Genomic DNA, 18,737 nt, shown 5'->3' on the forward strand with positions numbered 1-18,737 from the left:
TCCAGTTCCAGAGGAATCCAATGCCACCTTCTGACCTCCACAGGCATTGCATGACACAGATGCACTTATAAACATACAGGCAATAAACTCATACACATAAAATAAAAATAATAAAATATTTTTTAAAAAAGAGTGGGCCCGAACTCAACTTAGATAACACTTGTTCCTGCAAATGTCTGGAACATTCTATCCCTGGAACTGTGTCCTTGAGTCAGGTCTCACTCTCATGTCTATTCAAACTGGTTTCTCCAGCTTCACTGGGGAAGGGAAGTACAAGTTTGGATGCACCCTTATCTTTGTTTTTTTTTTTTTTTTTAAATTCAAAGAGAAAGAAGAAAAATCAATGGAAAAATGCAGGGAAAATGGAAGGCCTATTTGAGGGAGCAGGAAAACATTAGCTTGTAAAAGTAAGAGGGGGAAGCTGTGAAGGAAGGGCCCTGTGCTTAGAAAAGGGAAGAGGCCAGGAATTGATGTGTGGAGGTGGTTACGACCTTCATTCTTGTTTTCTTTTTTCTGGACTGCTTTCTCAGTGCAAGTTCATCTCTTGCGGTCTAGGCAGCCCATCTAGAGTCCCCCTCCTTTTAAGAAGATCAGCTCTTCCTCACCCCACAGTAACCAGTTGCCAATAATTCTTCGACTGAGATTGGGACTTGTTGACCATTTGCAGTTCTGTGCTGGGGCTTTGTTTGCTCGAGTTTTGCATAGGTTTTGTGTGTGTGGACACCATTGCTGTATCTTAACAGACCGTCTGGACTTTTCATCCCTAGTTCAAGAATACCTCATTCACCCAAGGTCAAGGTCTCTCCCAGTCCTCACTGTGTTCAATGAAGATGTTGGGACACTGTCCTTCAGTGCTTTGTTATGTTAATTTTCAAGGTTACTCACGTTCATTCATTATCTTTTTGGGTGGAGTACCAAATAGAGGCTCTCAGGAAATATCCAGGTTGCAAGACACAAGGTTCATTGAGTTTGCCAAGGCTAATTAAAAGTGATTAGTCCAAATAAATGCTCATTTTGGCTCCTGTAACTTGTTTATCCTGCTAACTTGGTCCATTCTGACCCTACTCAGGGCCACCTGGTATTACTCATGTGTGAAGGAATTCTTGTGTTTTTTGTGGTTTTCGCCTTCATAAGCTGGTTCTGCCCTCCTCTTGGGGCCATGTGTCTTGAATCTGAGTAAGAGACCACGGATGGCTATAGCCCTGATAAACCTTGGCTAATTAAAAAATTTTTAAAGAGTCATTAGTCCAGATTCTGTCCATTTATAGAAGTCATTCCTACAGACTTACAGGAGGGGAGGGTACTAAAGCCGGTGGATGATAAGGGTCACTTCAAGGAGTTTGTTTATTCAGGTTCACTGCTGCCCCACTTATCAGTCTTATGACTTGCTGCACAGGGAAAGACAGGCCGGTCAACTATAGTTTCTCATGATTTCAGTTTGAAATTTCAGTTTTTTTTTTTTTTTTTTTTTTTTTTTTTTAGTTGTGGACTCCTTCAGTGGAAGGAACTACTTAAAAATCCTGGAATTGATCTCTCCACAGCCCAATTTGGATCTTCTACAAGCTTCTTGAGGACTGTTACAATGGCATCTTAATTGTTCTCTTTGCCTGCAGTATGGAATGCCTATCTCATGGTCCACACTGGTTATCACTGGGACAGTCTTTCATTAGTGAAATGATCATTCACCCTATTTGAAAATCCTCCTGGTTCCCTATGGACTTCATTTCAAGTTGAAAGTCTTTGGCTGAGTAAATCCATCACAGTCCAACACTTAAACCCACAGATCTTTTCCTGCTTTACTTACCCCTATTTCCCCTGGTACCCTAAGATCCAGACATACCTTTGTCACTCTGTCACATCTTTAACTCTTTTTTTTTTTGTCTTTTTTGATACATGGTCTCCTTGTAGCCCCAGCTGTCCTGGAACTCACTATGTAGACCAGGCTGGCCTTGAACTTACAAAGATCTGCCTGCCTCTGCCTCCCAAGTGCTGGGATTACCACCATGGCCGGCACACATCTTTAACTCTTTGCACACATCTGCTGGTAAACCTTATCCTTTAAGCTGTCAAATGTCCCCTCTGCTAGGAAACCTTTTCTGACCTCTTCCTCTGTAAGCACCTGTTGTTCCCCTTGCCTATCCTTTCCTTTGCCTTCAGTTTATCTACTGATTTATATGTCACTTGTCCCTAAAAGATAAACCTTCTTTTTTCTTTTAATTTTTTGATATATTTTTTTATTATTATTATTTTATGTGTATGAGCTTATTGCCTGAATGTATGTAAGTGTACCTGTGTTATGCAATGTCTTAGGAAGTCAGAAGAAGGTACTGGATTCCCCTGGAACTGGAGTTACAGATGGTTGCTGTCATGTGGGTGCTGGGAATCGATCCCCCAACCTCTGAAAGAGCAGCTAGTGCTCTTAACCACTGAGCCATCTCTTCAGCCCAAAATGAACCTTCTTGAAGGCTAGTTTTTGACAACATTCAATTCACTGTGTGTCAAGTCCTGTCTAGGTAATAGGGTTTCTAAGAAGTTCATTGCTTTTGCTCAGCACCTGGTGCATGCTTACTGGATGAATGGTTCAATGAGCTATGTGGCACAAGCTTCTCAAACTCCCATGTGCACATGAATCGCTTGGAGAGCCTGTTAAACTGCATATGTCAGAACTCCACCCTGAAGCTGTGCTCAGAAGCTCCAGGGTGAAATTTCGACATTGTGTGTTTAACAAGCTTCTCAAGTGCTTCCATTGCGCACCAATTTTCAAGTGTTGAGAAGTTTTACCTCCCCTGCAGAAAAGACCACGCCGAAGTCATTCCAGGTAGATAGAAGCCCACTCTGAACTTCAGTTTCCTTAAAGAAGAAAAGCAAAAATTACTAAGTACTTATTAAATTCTAGGAATTAAAAAAATATTTTATTTATTATTTTTATGTGTATGCGTGTATTGTCTGCATGTAGGTTAAGTGCATCCCTGTCATGCAGTGCCCATGGGGGACAGAAGAGACTGTCGGATCCCCTGGAACTGGAGTTATGGACAGTTGTTAGCTGCCATTTGGGTGCTAGAATTTGAATCCGGGTCTTCTGCAAGAACAGTCAGTGTTCTTAACCGCAGTGCCATCTCTCCAGCTCCAAGTTTTAGGAATCTTATATCCCAGTGCCTCATACAGTGTTTTCATTTAGTTCCTATAAAAACTGTCAAAGGAAACTCTTTGCCTCCCCATTTCAAAGGGAACTGAGGCCAGAGTTAGTTACTTGTCCGGAAGTAATTTTTGGTGCTAGAAATCTAACCAGACGTGATCTCCATGACACTGGGCGGCCTCACCACATCCAATCTTTAAATGTCCAGCAGCAGAACAATGCTGGTCTTGATGATGGTTTCACCAGGCCTAGAAGAAATGGGAAAAAAAATAAAAGAAATGCAGCTCTTCTTAGTAAACTGTGGTTTATTTAAAGGACTGATCTCAATTCTGAGATTATTTTCATTTTTAGGGTTTAATTACCTTTTATAAAATGATAGCAATGGAAATTGTTATTTCCTTTTCAAATATCTTTGCTCAGTCAAATGCAAATATAGGAAGCCTTCCTTCAGTTCCTCAGTTTTTTATTTGACTAGTTCTGTAAGTCCCAAAGCACAAACATTGCATTTGTGCTCCCATGACGAGGGTCTGGTCCCCAGGCTGGCTGCTGGAGGCAAGTGGAGATGCTTACTGCACTTGGCCTACTCCAGGGTTCAGATACTTGTTTCAGGGTATGAGTTTCTCTCTCTCTCTCTCTCTCTCTCTCTCTCTCTCTCTCTCTCTGTAGTAACAAGGATGGGTTGAAGGCAGGTAGCCCGCTAATCCCAGCAGATAGGAAGATTTCAAGTTCAAGGCTATTTTGAGCTTCATAGCCAGACCTTGTCTCAAAACCAACCAAACAACCAACAACACAAAAGAAAGAGAATGAGATGAGGAAGGGGCAGGAGTGATGGCTCAGCCCTTAAGAGCACTTACTATTATTCCAGAGGACCCGGGTTCAATTTCCACCACCCACAGGGCAGCTGATGACCATCTGCAACTCCAGTTCTAGGGGATCCGACACCCTCTTCTGGCTTCTGTGGGGCACTGCACACACGTGGTGCACTTGTGTACATGTGGCAGAGCACTCATACACATAAAACCAAAATAACGAGTAAAACAGATTTTAAGCCCATTACAATCAGAGTGAGAAACAGAAGACTATGGGAGAGTTTGGGCCTACTTCTTCCTCCATGTGGAGGATTTTCACTGCAGATTGAAATCTGCCATACAGCCTGGGGCAGTTGTTCAGTTCTGTCTACAAGCAGGAGAGAGGCAAGGTCTCCCAACAGGGGCTGACCTTCTTGTGAGCAGGCAGACTTGGCTATAGTTTTCTGGAGCTGAGGACTTCCCACCAGGCTGGCCAGGTCTTGGGTTGTCTCCTCCCAGGACCAAGGCTCATCTGTCTGCAGCCTTTACTACCCTCTAGGTTTGAGAATGCCAGGTTTTGCTTCCTTCCTCTCGATGCAGGAAGAAGAGAACTCATGAAAACAAGGAGTGAAGAAAACAAGTGCTGTCTTTCTGTGACAGTGCCGGGTGTGGTCAGGGCTGCTTATTATAACCACACACTGACAGGGAGATTGAGGGCAGGCAACTTTATGTCCACATACCAGACCCAGATGTGACCTTTGAGCTTCTAGGAATGTTGGAGGACGATGATTCTACCATCATACCTTGTGCAATGGACCGGTTACTCTCAAACCTATGCAATAGTGACGGGTTGGTGTCTGTGACAACAGACTAAGGTTTCAACAGGGACCTTCTGCATAAAGCCCTATGTCTGTGAGGTCACTCTCAAAGGGAGGAGGTTCCAGGCCATCCCGTTTAATGTTTATGCTTTGTAAGCAACATCAGAACTAGATTTAGAGATAGAAGCTGTTAAAACTGTGTTCAAGTCAGAGAACATGACCATGGTCATTTGTGTCATCTTTAACCATGAGGTGGTTGACCTGGGAGAAGTCAAAATAAAGGCATCACAGTGCTGGAGGAGGACATCAAAGTCCCATTCTCCAATCCCTGTGTACCTTGATTATCCTCGAAGCTACAGGGAAAGACAGTGATGCTTATTATTTCTGCCTCCCAGGCCATGAAGAAAGCCAAAGAAATGAAGAGTCACTGTTTTTGTCCACAAGGAAGGGTTTGTTCCAATTGAACACACGTTTGTACACGTTCGGCCAGTTGGACGATGTCAACCTTCATGAAGTCAGACATTTTTGGTGGAGACCTACTCCACTCCCTGGATATCCCTGACGAAAAGACAGCTTGACTGGAAATCTCAGCGATCACCACTGACAAAGGAAAAGATTCAGGAAGAAAGGCAGAAAGCAAATGAAAGCAGATCTGACCACTGTAGCTCACGGTGAACATAACGTGGGCTGGTGAGACGACTCAGTGGGTAAAGGTGCTTGCTGCCAAGCCTGACCACCGAGTTCAATCCCAGGGACTCACACCGTGAAAGGAGAGAAGGGACTCCTGCAAGCTGTCCTCTGATCTCCCCGTGCACACCATGGCACACGTGACTGTTCTCCAGAATAAAATTATAAATGTTGAAAAATGAAGATATCATAAAGTTTTTTTGCTCTGTTAACTTCAGTTCCCTCATTCATCCTGGAGTTGGCCAATGACAGGGGACAGATAGTGAGGGCATGCCCGAAGACACGCCTCTTCCTGACATTGAACGGAGGATTTATATGCATATTTAGAAATGTAACAAGGGGACTGGAGAGACGGCTCAGCGGTGAAGAGCACTGACTGCTCTTGCAGAGGGCTGGGGTTCGATTCCCAGCACCCACATGGCGGCTACAAACCGTCCTTAACTCCAGTTCCAGGGAAATCTGACACCCTCTTCTGACCTCCACGGCATTGCAGGACACGGGTGCACTCACATGTATGCAAGCAATACACTCATGCACATAAAATAAAAATAATAAATTCAAAAAAGAAATGTAACAAGGAAGCTTTAGGAAAATTTTACCCAGCAATGGCTCAGATCTCATCACAGAGATCCACTTCTGAGGCAAGAGCAGGAGGCCGTTGCAGGCTGAGGTGATGCTTTGCTAAGAATTTCCTCCCGCTGGGAACTATGAGCTGAAGCTGGTGTTCCCAGTGAACTGCTCAGTAGTCAGGACAGCCGCAGGTCGTCACTCAGTCTGCTGCCTGTCTTCCTCAGGTGGGATGTAGACCCTCACAGAGAATCATACAGGAGTGAGGGCCCCGGGGCTGCATGCCAAGCTTTCTCTGCCTGTCAGGGCCATTCCTTCAGATTCACATATAAAGCTGCACTTTGCAGAGGCCCCTGGGCATCTGCTTATTTAAGAGTTAGCTACTCGGTCCCTTTAGTCTGCGCATCTGTGTGTTAGGGTGGAGGATGGGGAAGAAGAACCTTTTCTAAAAAAAAAAAAAATCTTTGTGGGGACTGGAGAGATGGCTCAAGTGGTTAAGAGCACTGGCTGCTCTTGCAGAGGACCTAGGTTAGATTCCCAGCACCCACATGGCAGCTAACAACCATCTGTAACTCCAGCTCTAGGGGATCCAACATCCTCTTCTGTCTTCCACAGGCATTGCATGACATGGGTGCACTTACATGTAGGAATAACACTTATAAAATAAAGTTAAAAAAATTAAAAAAAAATCTTTGTGTGTGAGTGCATGTGTTTGATGTGTGAGCACTCACCAGTATGTGTGAGAGTGCAGGGTATGCCTGCCACAGTGCATGTGAAGGACGGAGGACAGCCTCTAGTGTCAGTCCTTATCTTTACAGGGTGTCTTGTTCACCACTGTGCACGTCACCAGGCTGGCTGGTCTGTGAGCTTCTAGAAGCAGAAGCTGAGCTCATCTCTGTTCTGTCCTCTCATTTCACCACAGGAGTCCTAGGATTACAGATGAACACTTTATGTGGGCTCTGGGGATCTGAACTCAGGTCCCCACACTTGGGTGACAAGCACTTTACCCGCTAAGCTATCTCCCCCTTCAAGAATGTTTTTAAATCTCCTTGTTCTTTGCAACAATTGAGACAATTTGAGGTCTTAAAAAAGGTGTGTGTCAGGGAGGAGAAAGGATCAAAGCACAATTTTCCAAAATAAGCTTCATCATAAAGTTTAAAGAAAAAAAAAAAGAACGGGTTTGCATTTTCAGTTCTTAAGGACAGAGGGGTGAGGAGATCAGGCTGTACCTGCCCCTTAACTGCTGCCCTTTCCTGCCCAGCTGGGGCAAGGAGAGATGTGTGGTCAGAATTTTAGCTCTTTCCCCTTTGTACTTTAAACTCTATTGTAACACATGCCTTTTACAAACTTCCAAAGCCTGCTCTCCTCCGGATGGGAGACAGGAAGCTGAGCTGGAATCAGAAAGGATTTGGAGCAGGCCAAGGCATTATGAATAACTTTCCTGACCTTTGCACAGGGTCCCTTGGCCTCATAGCCATTTGCTCCACTTCTGATCTGAGAGCAATCTCCTCAAAGGCCCAGTCAGCCTACACTGTCCATGTCCACTCTGCTGGTCTAGGGAGATCCAATGAGATGGGTTACTGAGCAGGGAAGGGCGGGGAAGCTCTGCTGTGTCTCAGATCAGCCTGGCCTGTTGTAGACATTGATGACAGCCATTTGCACACATGACTGAAGGAATGTCTAGAGAAGGGGTCTAGCAGTGGAGATTGTCTGTGAGGAGTTAGGCCGTCTGCCCTTGCCTTTTATCCAGAACCTGACGCTGAGACAGTTACTAACTCAGGGTCCTGGGGCTTGATGAGTAGACTCTTATAGATATTTTTCTCTCCAAGGCCATCCTCCTGCCCAACTCTCAAGACACTTCTTTCTTCTTTGTCCTCCGATCTTTCCAACAGCGAGGAAGGCACAACCCAAAAGTAGCCCCAGAGAGTGTCAGTTCTAATGGGGTATGTGAGATGGAGGTGATTGGGGTGACTGCAGCACAGGATTAAATGAAACACTTGGGGCCCGTGAGATGGCTCAGAGGGTAAAGGTGCTTGCTGCCAAGCCTGATGACTCAAGTTTGAGTCCCAGAACCCACATGGTAGGAGAGAACAGATTCCTCTGACTTCCATATGCATGTCATGGCATGCGTGGGTATTTGTGTGTATATGTGTGCACACATGACACAAGATAAATAAAATAAATGTAAAAAACCCCCAACACTTACACTTCACAGAACCTGGAATTCTGGAAGCTCAGGTGTTGGAAGTCACCCAATCCCATATATTTGCCTGGAAGGAATACGTCGTGGGCCAGCCCTGGTACCGAACTTCACTTGGAGACCCTTCGCTTGGCAGATTTATAGTTAGAAGGCCCACTTGGATCTTAAGGGTGGACGGTAGGTGCCCTCGTTAATATATGAAGAAGAGCATAAGAAGATTATACCCTCCAATGCCAGACAAGGTACATGCCAGTGCTAGACACGGTACATGCATGAACAAACTTCCTTTTTCCCTGCCCCTGCCAGGTTGGCATTTTATACAAAAAGAAGCAGAATGAGAGAAGCTAAACACTTTGCCAAGGGCACCTAAAATATAAAGAGTCTAGACTTTAACCAGGGTGTGCCCAGTCCCAACACCAGAGTCCAATCACAGAGCACAGAATGCCTATATGAGACTGCCCCCTCCCCCTGCCTTTATTGACTCTGGGAAGCATCAAAAGTCAGCCCTCACTGAGGGTCCAGAACCTCTTTCCCAGCAAGCTGCCCCTCCCCCATGGGTCACATTGATTGTTGAATCCAGGGCTCACCACCCTTCCTCCATGACACAGGCATTCTGGAATGGATGTTTTTAGAAGATTTGCTATTCCTGGAAACAGAGAGGGGAGCTGAGGGGCGGGGTGCAGAGCTTCACACAGACCTTGGGCTGTGGAGCATAGTCAGGAGTGGGGATGGGCCATGGTTCACTGTCTGCAAAGCTTCTGGCATACCACAAAGGAGAAGCAGACCCACCATCTGTCACCTGCTCTGGAAGGCGATAACCAAATTACAAAAACCACATATCATCTGTGTGAACATACCCTGCTCTGGGTGTGCCTGTCTCTTTCCCTGGGAGTACACTTGGATCTGGATCTATCGGGGCTTACCAGACACATCTTCAGTGTCTCTGTTTACCTGGGTTTGTCTCACCTTGCTTTCCTTTTTATGACATTCCTTTAAATGCCATTGTCCCCCAGGGTTTGACTTGGCCTTCCTGTTCTGCTCCAAGACCCCTTGCTGGTTAATTACATTTGCATAGCTTTCGGTGTGGCTATGACTTCTGCATTTGATGTTAATAAAAAAAGCCAAGAAGCACTTGGCTATGACTCTCAAGTCTATATTTCGGTCTTCACTTTGGATCTGGGCTCTAGTTCTGGATCTAGCTCCTCCTAAACACCTCCATTTGGCTGACACATATTTACGTCCCTTTAAGAAACTTGTAAGAAACTTGTCAACTTGGGCTTGGTGTGGTGGTGCAAGCCTTTAATCCCAGCACTTGGAAGGCAGAAGCAGGAACTCTGAGTGTTCTAGGTAGCCTGGTCTACATAGTGAGTTCCAGGCCAGCCAGGGTTAAACAGTGAGACCTTGTCTAGGCAGCCTGGTCTGTATAGTGAGTTCCAGGCCAGCCAGGGTTAGACAGTGAGACCTTGTCTAGGTAGCCTGGTCTACATAATGAGTTCCAGGCCAGCCAGGGTTAGACAGTGAGACCCTGTCTAGGCAGCCTGGTCTACATAGTGAGTTCCAGGCCAGCCAGGGTTAGACAGTGAGATCTTGTCTAGGTAGCCTGGTCTACATAGTGAGTTCCAGGCCAGCCAGGGTTAGACAGTGAGACCTTGTCTCAAAACCAACCAACCAACCAACCAACAACCAACCAACCAACCAAACCATCCCACCCACCCACCTACCCACCAACAACCTCATTAACTCACTTTCCCATACTGTTATCACAGTTTCACCTGATCATATTATTAGTTCTTGAGATTTATAATATTTTCTCTTTAGATCTGTGGCTTAGGTGGGGTAGAGCAGGGTAGGAGTGAAGATTATGTTTTGGGGAGTCGAAAACACACCTAGGGAAGGCTGTCTGCCACGTCCACGCATTGTCCCATGTCTGTGTAAAGCCAAGGCCAACCAGGGAAGAAGGTAAGAGCAGAAAACAATGGGTATCTATTGGGTCAAGTCCAAACTCCTCAGGAGAACCTTCAAGGTCCTTTCTGACCTGGCTCCTGCCTACACCTCTAATTTCTCAATATTCACTCTGCAGATCGCCGCATCACTCCCCATGCTACAGACATGTCCCTGAATTCAGTGTGTCTTGTGCTGTTGAGTCCACGTGATTCCCTTTTCCTAGAAAGTCATAGCCACTTCTCAGTGAAGATGAAAATACTTTCCTGGATTTAGCCCCACCTACCTCCACTTGTGATATAGCTGCATATCTCAGTTATTATTGTTGTTTCCCAGAGACTTTGTTGACTCGGCTGGTCATGACTTTTGTGGGCTCAGTCTCCTGAGCAGCTATGACTAGAGGCATGTGACACACCTAGCTTCACACTTCAATTATTTCAGTTACCACACTACATGTTTGTTTACTTGCCTGTCTGAAGTGAACTGTGAATTCTGTGAGATCAGAGCCTATATTTTTAACTCAATATTTGCAACTCCAGTATCGAACATAGTAGCTGGTATATATGTAGGTACACGGCATACATCTATTGGCTAGAACAGTGAATGGGCTGACATTCTTACAGCAAGCAAGTACAGAGATAATGACAAAACTGTTTAAAGGATGAGCTGATGTCATTTTGGGTACAGAAAGGGAGGAATGCCATTTTTCAGGCAACCCCATTCCACTCTTTGCTACCTGAAACATGAAGTTAATGAAAACAACAACAGCAAAAAGCAAAACCTAAGAACCCAAACAACTGAATAGAAAATAAAAAATTGAATCAAGATATATTACCTATATAATTAAAATTAGGGTAAGTTCTTTTTTGGGGGGGAAGCAAAGTGGTTAGTGTCTGTATCAGTCAAGGGTCTCAGCATCTAGAGAATTTAATTGTAGAAAATTAACGACTATCTGCAGAGGTGTGGACAGGGCTAATGAAACTGTTAGCCCTAGTATTTGACCCCAAATTAGTGCCTTTTCCCCTCTTGGCATTATGGAATCGATAATAAAACAGAGGTTGGACATGGTGGCACAAAGCCTTTAATCCCAGCACCGGGGAGGTGGAGCAGGTGGATATGACTTACATAACGAGTTCAGGCAAGTCAGGGCTGTGTAGTGAGATGAGTCTCAAAACAAAGCAAAGAAAAACAGAATGCTCACTGAGCAGTGAAAGAGATTTTTTTTTTCTTGGCCAGGACAGAAGTAGGAGGTGGATTTGCAAATTAACTGCACCAAATTCTGGGAATCAGGAGGTTATAGACAAGATAAAAGAAATCAAGGGGAGGGGATAGGCTAGGAAAGGGGACAGTTAGTCCCATCCTTTTCTGGGAATGGATGGAGGTTTTTTAGAAATTCAGGTGCCACCTGTTTTTTGCTCTTTTTATGGTTCTTTGTGGTCACTTGTTATGGTACTGAGGGGTGTCATTTAACTTGAAACCATATGGAATCATAAGGAGTTGGAAGTTGTCTAGCCGTTATGCTAGCAGCCATTTTAGATCCAACTAGTTTTGCTTAGCCACATGAAGGAGGATTTCTGACCTACAGGCATCTTGTCTTCAAGATAAGATTATAATGGGGTAGAAATTCAGTTAGGTCAAGTAGGCAGTATAAGATGAGGATTGGGTAACAAATCCAGTCATAGGTCCAGAGGCACGCTGCCCCAGGCCTGAGATTCCAGGATGAGAGCCTGGAACTAGCCAGGGAGGAGCACACCTTCTAGAACTGCCATATTCTCAGCCTGGTCCCGTGGGTCTTATTCATACTTTCCTCCCACCCTTAGACTGGCCGCTGTATCTCAGCTGAACTCAGCGAGGGGTTAGAGTCCTGGTGAGCCCTCGTGCTTCAACCCATAAGGCTTGGGCACTGGAGTTGGGGAGAAGGCCCAAGAATGGTTCTGGGTGGTGAGAGGGCACATGGAGAGTCACCAGCATGGAGGAACGATGGTTCAGCTCCATGGGCTGCCTATGTATGTGACTACTTCACCCACTGCCAGTAAAATTCTGTGGATGACATTTCTAGAACTCATGTTTTGTATATTTAAGTGTTTGTGTATGAAGCTTATTAAAATTGGTGAATTAGTAGGCCTACATAATGATATTTATGTTCTTAAAAAAAGCTTCTGAAGGAATTTTGGTAGGTCCCAGTTGTTAAGAACCATTAATAAAGTTTATCTTCTCTCTGTCTCTGTCTCTCTCTGTCTCTCTGTCTCTCTGTCTCTGTCTCTGGAGAGAAATCTCATCCTTTTGGGGGGGGGTCTTTTTGGAAACAGGGTCTCCCTGTAGCCCCAGCTGGCCTGGAACTCAATATGTAGATCAGGCTGGCCTTGAACCAGAGATCTGCCTGCCTCTGCCTCCCAAGTGCTAGGATTAAAGACACCTTCTGCTACCTTCTCTCTTTTAAAAATTCTATTTATTCTTTTTTACTTTTTATTCTTTTTTTAATAGTCTTTTTTATTTTGTGTGTACGAGTGTATTGCCTGCATGTATGTGAGTGTACCCATGTCGTGCAATGCCACGGAGGTCAGAAGAGGGCTTCGGATTCACCTGGAATTGGAGTTAAGGACGGTTCGTAGCCGCCATGTGGGTGCTGGGAATCGAACCTGGTTCCTCTGCCAGAGCAGTCAGTGCTCTTAACCGCTGAGCCATCTCTCCAGCCCCCATTTTTATAATTAGGCAAATTAGGGTCCAGAGAAATGAAAAAACCCTGATGTGGCTGCTGTATGAGTGCTATGTAAGACAGGAGAGGACTTGGCTGGAAAACGGGAATGTATGTCCTGTTCTACAACCGTTTTGTTGAAGGGGAACTGAGGATCCAGAGACAAGGAATTATATGCTCAAATATGCCACCTGCAAGCAATGGGGAAGGGGGACCAAACCCAGTACTTCTCCCAGTCCAGTGCTCCTCCAGGCAGCACATTTTGTGTGGGTGTATATGACAAAGCCTTGGGAGCAGCTGTCTTGGTTCCCATTCTGATAAGGCAGGTGGTCTCCTCATGGCCTCTGATTGGAAAAAAGACAGGGCAGTCGGATTTCAGGGGCAAGCCCAGAGAGGAAGTAAGTGATTCCTCTCTCCCAAACCTTGACCCTGAGCCTTCTTGGACCTTGTTTGGAATCCCAGGCTGTCAATTTTGTCATTAGAAGAGGACTGTCCCTCTCTGAGTGGGTGCCAGGTCAACAGCTGAGGGTTGGGGAAAGCTGGGTAGGGCCCAGAAGAGAACTGAAGAGAATGACTGTGGGAAGACAACTGGGAAGGGCTCACAGGAGATTTCGGCCTGTATGGGTCTCCCTTGCTTGCAAGAGGTTGGGGTCCAGCACTAGGGCCTGGGTATCCCCATCCCAGGAAGAGACTCCTTGGTGACTGTTAATTAGGCCTGGTCAGCCCCTCCTTCCCATTCCTGATGCCACAGCCACAACACTGTTCATCCTTTGAAATGTATCTGAAACTTCCATTTCCATGAAGCCTACGAGACAGATTTGTATTTCCTGAAGCCAGAGCCTTTTTCCTTTCCCATCCTACACGTTTGGGTTGGGCAGAGCCTTAGAGGTAGCTCACTCATCTTGTAGATGATGAAATCTAGGACAGAGAGAAGTGATTCACCCAATCACAGGCCGTAGAAATGGCAAAAATGGGGCTGGATTCGGATCCATTTGACACCCAAGGAGGCCACCCAATGTACATCCTGGAATTCTGAACACACAGTGCCTCGGCCCATTAGCACCATACCTGCTTACATTGTATTTCTGGCAAAGTTAGTCCACATTCCTTAAGTGTGCTCAGGTCTGTCATTTTTGCCTTGCTGGTGTGTGTGTGTGTGTGTGTGTGTGTGTGTGTGTGTGTATGCCTGTCCCAACTGTGAGGGGTGTGTGCCTAAGGCAACTGAGTGCCTGTGCTTGTTTACATGTTGGTATTTTGTGGTCCATGCACAGGATGGTGCTTGCTTACATCTGGCTCTGCGGTACGACGAAAGATGGGAGTCAATCCACAGTTCCTTATTTGTAGGATGGGGGTCCCACGGTTCCTCAGTTACGGTATCTGTGTATTTGTTCAGTGTCTGCACGTGCTGATTACAACTGTGTACATACGTTGCATGTGTCTAGACAGGCATCTCTTTCCGTGTTGAAGGTCGGGTGTCCTCTGACCCACCCGGGTGAATTTGGACCCGCGAGGGCGCACTGTGAAAGCTGTCTTACTGCAATTACGTCTGCCTAGGCTGCACATTTAAAGGCTGGAGGGAATCTGTCTTTGCCTCTTGTTCTGGAGCCAAGAGAAAATGCGTCCCGCTGAGCGCCCTCGGCCAGGATGTGCTTGTCTCGGGGCCAAACTGGCTCCTCACCCGTGGGGGTCGCGGTCACGTTCCGGGATGCCCGGACACGCCTCCCAGGGGCGTGGCCTAGAGCCCCCGCCCCCAGCCCAGGGGACCTCCTTTCTCCCGGCAGATCCCTGCCTAGCCGGGCCGGCGCCGCCAGCCGGGCCCCGCCCACCCCAGGGCTCAGGCCCGCTCATTGGCCCGGCCGGTGGTGACGTCGCGGGGCTCACAGACAGTACCCCGAGCTCCCGGCGCGCGGGAGGTACTGTCCTTCGCCCCGCTCGGTTTCCACGGCGGCTCACCTGGCCGCTGGCGCGTCCGGGCGCTGCAGCCCCGGAGCAGGTGCGGCCGCCGCCATGGTGTCCCCGGTCACGGTGGTGAGTGCGCGAGCTCGCTCGCCCGGGTCTGGGACGGGGCCGCCGCAGGCCGGACCGCCGGGGCGGGGGCTGGGGTCCCCCGGAGTTAGGCGGCGGCGGTCCCGGCCCCCGGCTCCGCGCCCCGCAGCTCCCCTCCCCCGCACCCCAGGTCTGCAGGCGGGAGGGAGGAAGCGTCGCGCACGTGACTCGGAAGCGTGACTTTGTTGATGCGAGTGTGTCTGGAGGGGTCCTGGTCGGGGACCCGGACCAGGCGGCAGCGGGCCCCGGGATGCTGCTTGGCGGGACCACCCGGAGGCGTGGGGAGGGCGGGGGCCGGGGGGTGGCGGGGTCCTCCTGGGAATCCTGTCCCAACTTGGTTTCCTCTTCTTCGTCTCGGAGGCGCAGGAGGGGACCCTCAGCCTAAGCGACTGCCAACAGGCGCTAGGGAAGATGGCCTGCTCTTTAGAGACACAGCCTCCTTTCTCAACTCCAGCCTCTGTGTCCTTCTTTTTCCAATGCTGGACTCTCGGGTTGTCATGGTCTCATCACCTTCTAGAAAATATGGGGCTGGGGCATGAGGCTGGAGGGAATTGTTGATACTGCTGAGGGCCGGCAGGTGGAACTGGGCATCCCCCTCTGGTCTCCTCCCCCTGGCCATGTCCTCACCCGGACCAGTCCTGATAAGGGAGTTTCTTTGGGAAGGGAGTGTCAACTCTGCCCCCATCTCTCACTTCTGGCGGAACAGGAGCAGGAGCAGGCCAGCAGCCTGGACTCACCGTCTTCCACTTCCCAGCCCCTCATCTATCACAGTCTGACAGCCCCAAGGTATACCTGGTGGCCTGGGTATTTGAGTCTGTCCCCAGACCCCTGTGTGGGACAGTTCATCCAGCCAGAGACATGAGCACTTTAGGCAGAGTGTGGGTCCACAGGGAACCCCAGCTGCTCCAGTTCAGTCTCAGAAACTCTGATCCAGCAGCCCAAGGGAAGGCTCATTAGGGGACCACAGAACATCGGCAGCAGTCCCCTCCCCCAGCCTGGACTGTCCTGCAGTGGCCTTGAGTACAACCTTTCTTTAGCTGCCCTCCCCCCTAATCCAGCTGAGACCAAGTCAGCTGCTCCAACTTCCCCCCTCAGTTCCCCATCTCCTCCCAGCCTGTCTGCTGGCTCCAGATCAGAAGCTGGACAAGAAGCCCTTCCCACCCCCCTTCCTGTCTCTGGTGCGCCTCAAGTCGCTCTTGTTCTCTGGGAAAGGAGTGACCCAATGTTCTCCCCCTCCTCCAACCCTTCCACAGTCCTTCAAATCTCTGATGTTTCAGGGATAGTTTTCTTGCTCCCAATACAGATATTTCTCTCCCCAGCACCTCAGGCATCTCTCCCTGCCCTTGACCTTTGGTCTGAGACAAGTATCCTGGAGGTGAACAAAGGTGCAGACTGAGCAAGAGGGAAAGCCTGTGGGGGTGGAGGTGGTGTCACCCTCCTACATCCCTGGCACTTGCCTGGTGTTGCCAGGGTCCTAAACCTGAGTCAAGGCCCCAAGGCTGGGCTCCTGAGTTAGTCAGTGTGTCCCTGTGGTTTCCCACTGACCTTACTCCAGTTCCAGACAGCTGTGAGCTGAGGTTGGCAGGGCTAAAGATGCCCCCTTGGAGGGGACAGGAGGAGGCAGAAAGAGAAAAGCACTGAATGACAGTGGGGAACATTCTAGAGACTGTGGAACCCTTGCCCATCCTGATAAACTGATCCTCAGGGCAATGATGGGTTTGTTTACATCCTGTAGGCACGCCAGGCTGGTTGGAGCAGGACAGATTGGGCTTCTCTGTTAGTCCTTTTTTCTGGGTGGTATGTGGGTGGTTTGTGTACTGTAGCCCTGGGGAAAGATGCTGTCTGAGCCCTAACCAAGCTTCTGTACGCCCAACCTCTGAATGTTGCCCTTGTTCTGTCTCCTCCAGGTGAAGAGTGAGGGACCCAAACTGGTGCCGTTCTTCAAGGCCACCTGTGTGTATTTTGTGCTCTGGCTGCCCTCATCCAGCCCATCGTGGGTCAGCGCCCTCATCAAGTGCCTGCCCATCTTCTGTCTCTGGCTGTTCCTTCTGGCCCATGGCTTGGGATTTCTGCTGGCTCACCCCAGTGCCTCCCGCATCTTTGTGGGACTGGTCTTCTCTGCTGTGGGTGATGCTTTCCTCATCTGGCAGGACCATGGCTACTTTGAGCACGGTCAGTGGTCATAGGAGCTGCCTGGGAAGGCTCCTAGGGCTTAGGGAAAGAGGGTCCTGGGGTGGTGGGGCAAGGATTTGGAAGAAAGAACTGTTGAATAGGGAGTTTTATGGTTTCTGAGGTGGGCGACTTGGGTCTTCCGTTAGAGGATGACCTTGTAGGTGATAGGCATTAGTTCTTAAGCTCTCGAAGGCAGTGTGAAAAGGGTAACTAACCTTTATGGATCTTCCCACCCCATCAATCCCAAAACAAAGCTGCTGGGTCCCTTTGCCTTACACCCCAGTACTCACTGCTCATCAAGCCCGACTTCAGCATCCTTTATCCTTTCTTATTCCCAGGTCTTCTGATGTTTGCTGTGACCCACATGCTCTATGCCTCAGCCTTTGGCATGCGGCCGCTGGCTCTCCGGACAGGTTTGGTGATAGCAGTGCTGTCAGGCCTGTGCTATGCCCTACTCTACCCAGGGCTGTCGGGTGCCTTCACCTACCTGGTGGGGGTCTATGTGGCCCTTATCAGCTTCATGGGCTGGCGAGCTGTGGCGGGGCTGCGGCTGGTCGGGGCAGCCTGGCGTTGGACGGAACTGGCGGCTGGTGGTGGTGCACTGCTCTTCATTGTCTCAGACCTGACCATCGCTCTCAACAAGTTCTGCTTTCCTGTGCCCTACTCTCGGGCGCTCATCATGTCCACATACTATGCTGCGCAGATGCTCATCGCCCTGTCAGCTGTTGAGAGCCGTGAGCCAGTGGACAACTACAGACTGAGCAAGGCCAACTGAGGGCCTGGGGTCTGCTCACTTGTCTCCTGGGGCTGGGACCCGGACTCGGAGAGTCTGCAGGAGCTGGATCAGGATGGCTACAATGCCATCCTGGGACAAGCTGGTACCTCCTGGGAAGGTGGCAGGCAGGCTTGAGGGGGCGTCAGGAGAAGGCGCTCCCTTGGAAAGATGGCAGTCCAGGATGATGCTGAGAGTTCAGAGAGGCAGTGTCATGTCCCTCACCTAAGCCAGTAGACATCTCCTCACCTCAACCCCATAAGGACTGTCGCCGCCCTCTCAGAAGGTGATGGTGCTCAGCTTTTTGACCCGTCTCTTTCTCTACTAGGTGGAAGAATCTGACTCTTATGCCTAAGACCAAAGGCAGTGCCAGGCTCATCCATTCCCACCTTTTCTCTTCTGAGATGACCAGGATCAGGGCTTGAAGCCCCTTCGCAGGCCTTCTAGTTGGGAAGATTGGATGGGGGTAGAGTCTAGTTTTCCCTTGTCTAGCATTGTTACTTGAACAGCCTCAGTGGTGAATGGGTGTCTGTCTAGGATAGGCAGTAGAGGGAACTTTATTGGTCTGGAAGCTTGAGGGTAGAAAGGATTCAGGCTGGCCCTGTCTCTCATAGGCTAGTCCAGAGCTCAGGCCTCATGCCTTATACTGTCTCCAGGGCTAGGGTGAACCATGCCAAAGGAAGGGGCCAGCGCCTCCCCCCCCCCGTAGAAGTGTGTGTGTGTGTGTTCTTTTTCCCAGCCTGTCTGTGTTTCTCTGCCATGTGTCTTTGTTCTGCTGTCTGTAAAAAACTAATAGGGAGAGGACCTCAGAGAAGTACTGAGGGGCGCTTACCCTGGCTCAGAGAGCAGGATGCCCTTCCTTGACACACCAACAATGATGCTTTCCTCTCTGTCCCTCCTGTACTGGGAGAAAGA

At 48.6% G+C, this 18,737-nt stretch overlaps 1 protein-coding gene across 1 annotated transcript; it reads left to right on the forward strand.

The window, feature by feature from the left end:
• The first annotated feature begins 14,711 nt into the window (after nucleotides 1-14,711).
• Tmem86a (transmembrane protein 86A) lies at nucleotides 14,712-18,734 on the forward strand. The gene is made up of 3 exons (XM_008831702.3): nucleotides 14,712-14,860; nucleotides 16,786-17,050; nucleotides 17,389-18,734. The coding sequence occupies exons 1-3, from the start codon at nucleotides 14,840-14,842 to the stop codon at nucleotides 17,823-17,825; spliced, it is 723 nt and encodes a 240-aa protein (XP_008829924.1). The 5' UTR covers nucleotides 14,712-14,839; the 3' UTR covers nucleotides 17,826-18,734.
• The last annotated feature ends 3 nt before the right edge of the window (nucleotides 18,735-18,737 follow it).

The sequence above is a fragment of the Nannospalax galili genome, unplaced genomic scaffold (assembly GCF_000622305.1).
Source record: "Nannospalax galili isolate Female #2095 unplaced genomic scaffold, S.galili_v1.0 scaffold615, whole genome shotgun sequence".
Classification (NCBI taxonomy): Eukaryota; Metazoa; Chordata; class Mammalia; order Rodentia; family Spalacidae; genus Nannospalax; species Nannospalax galili.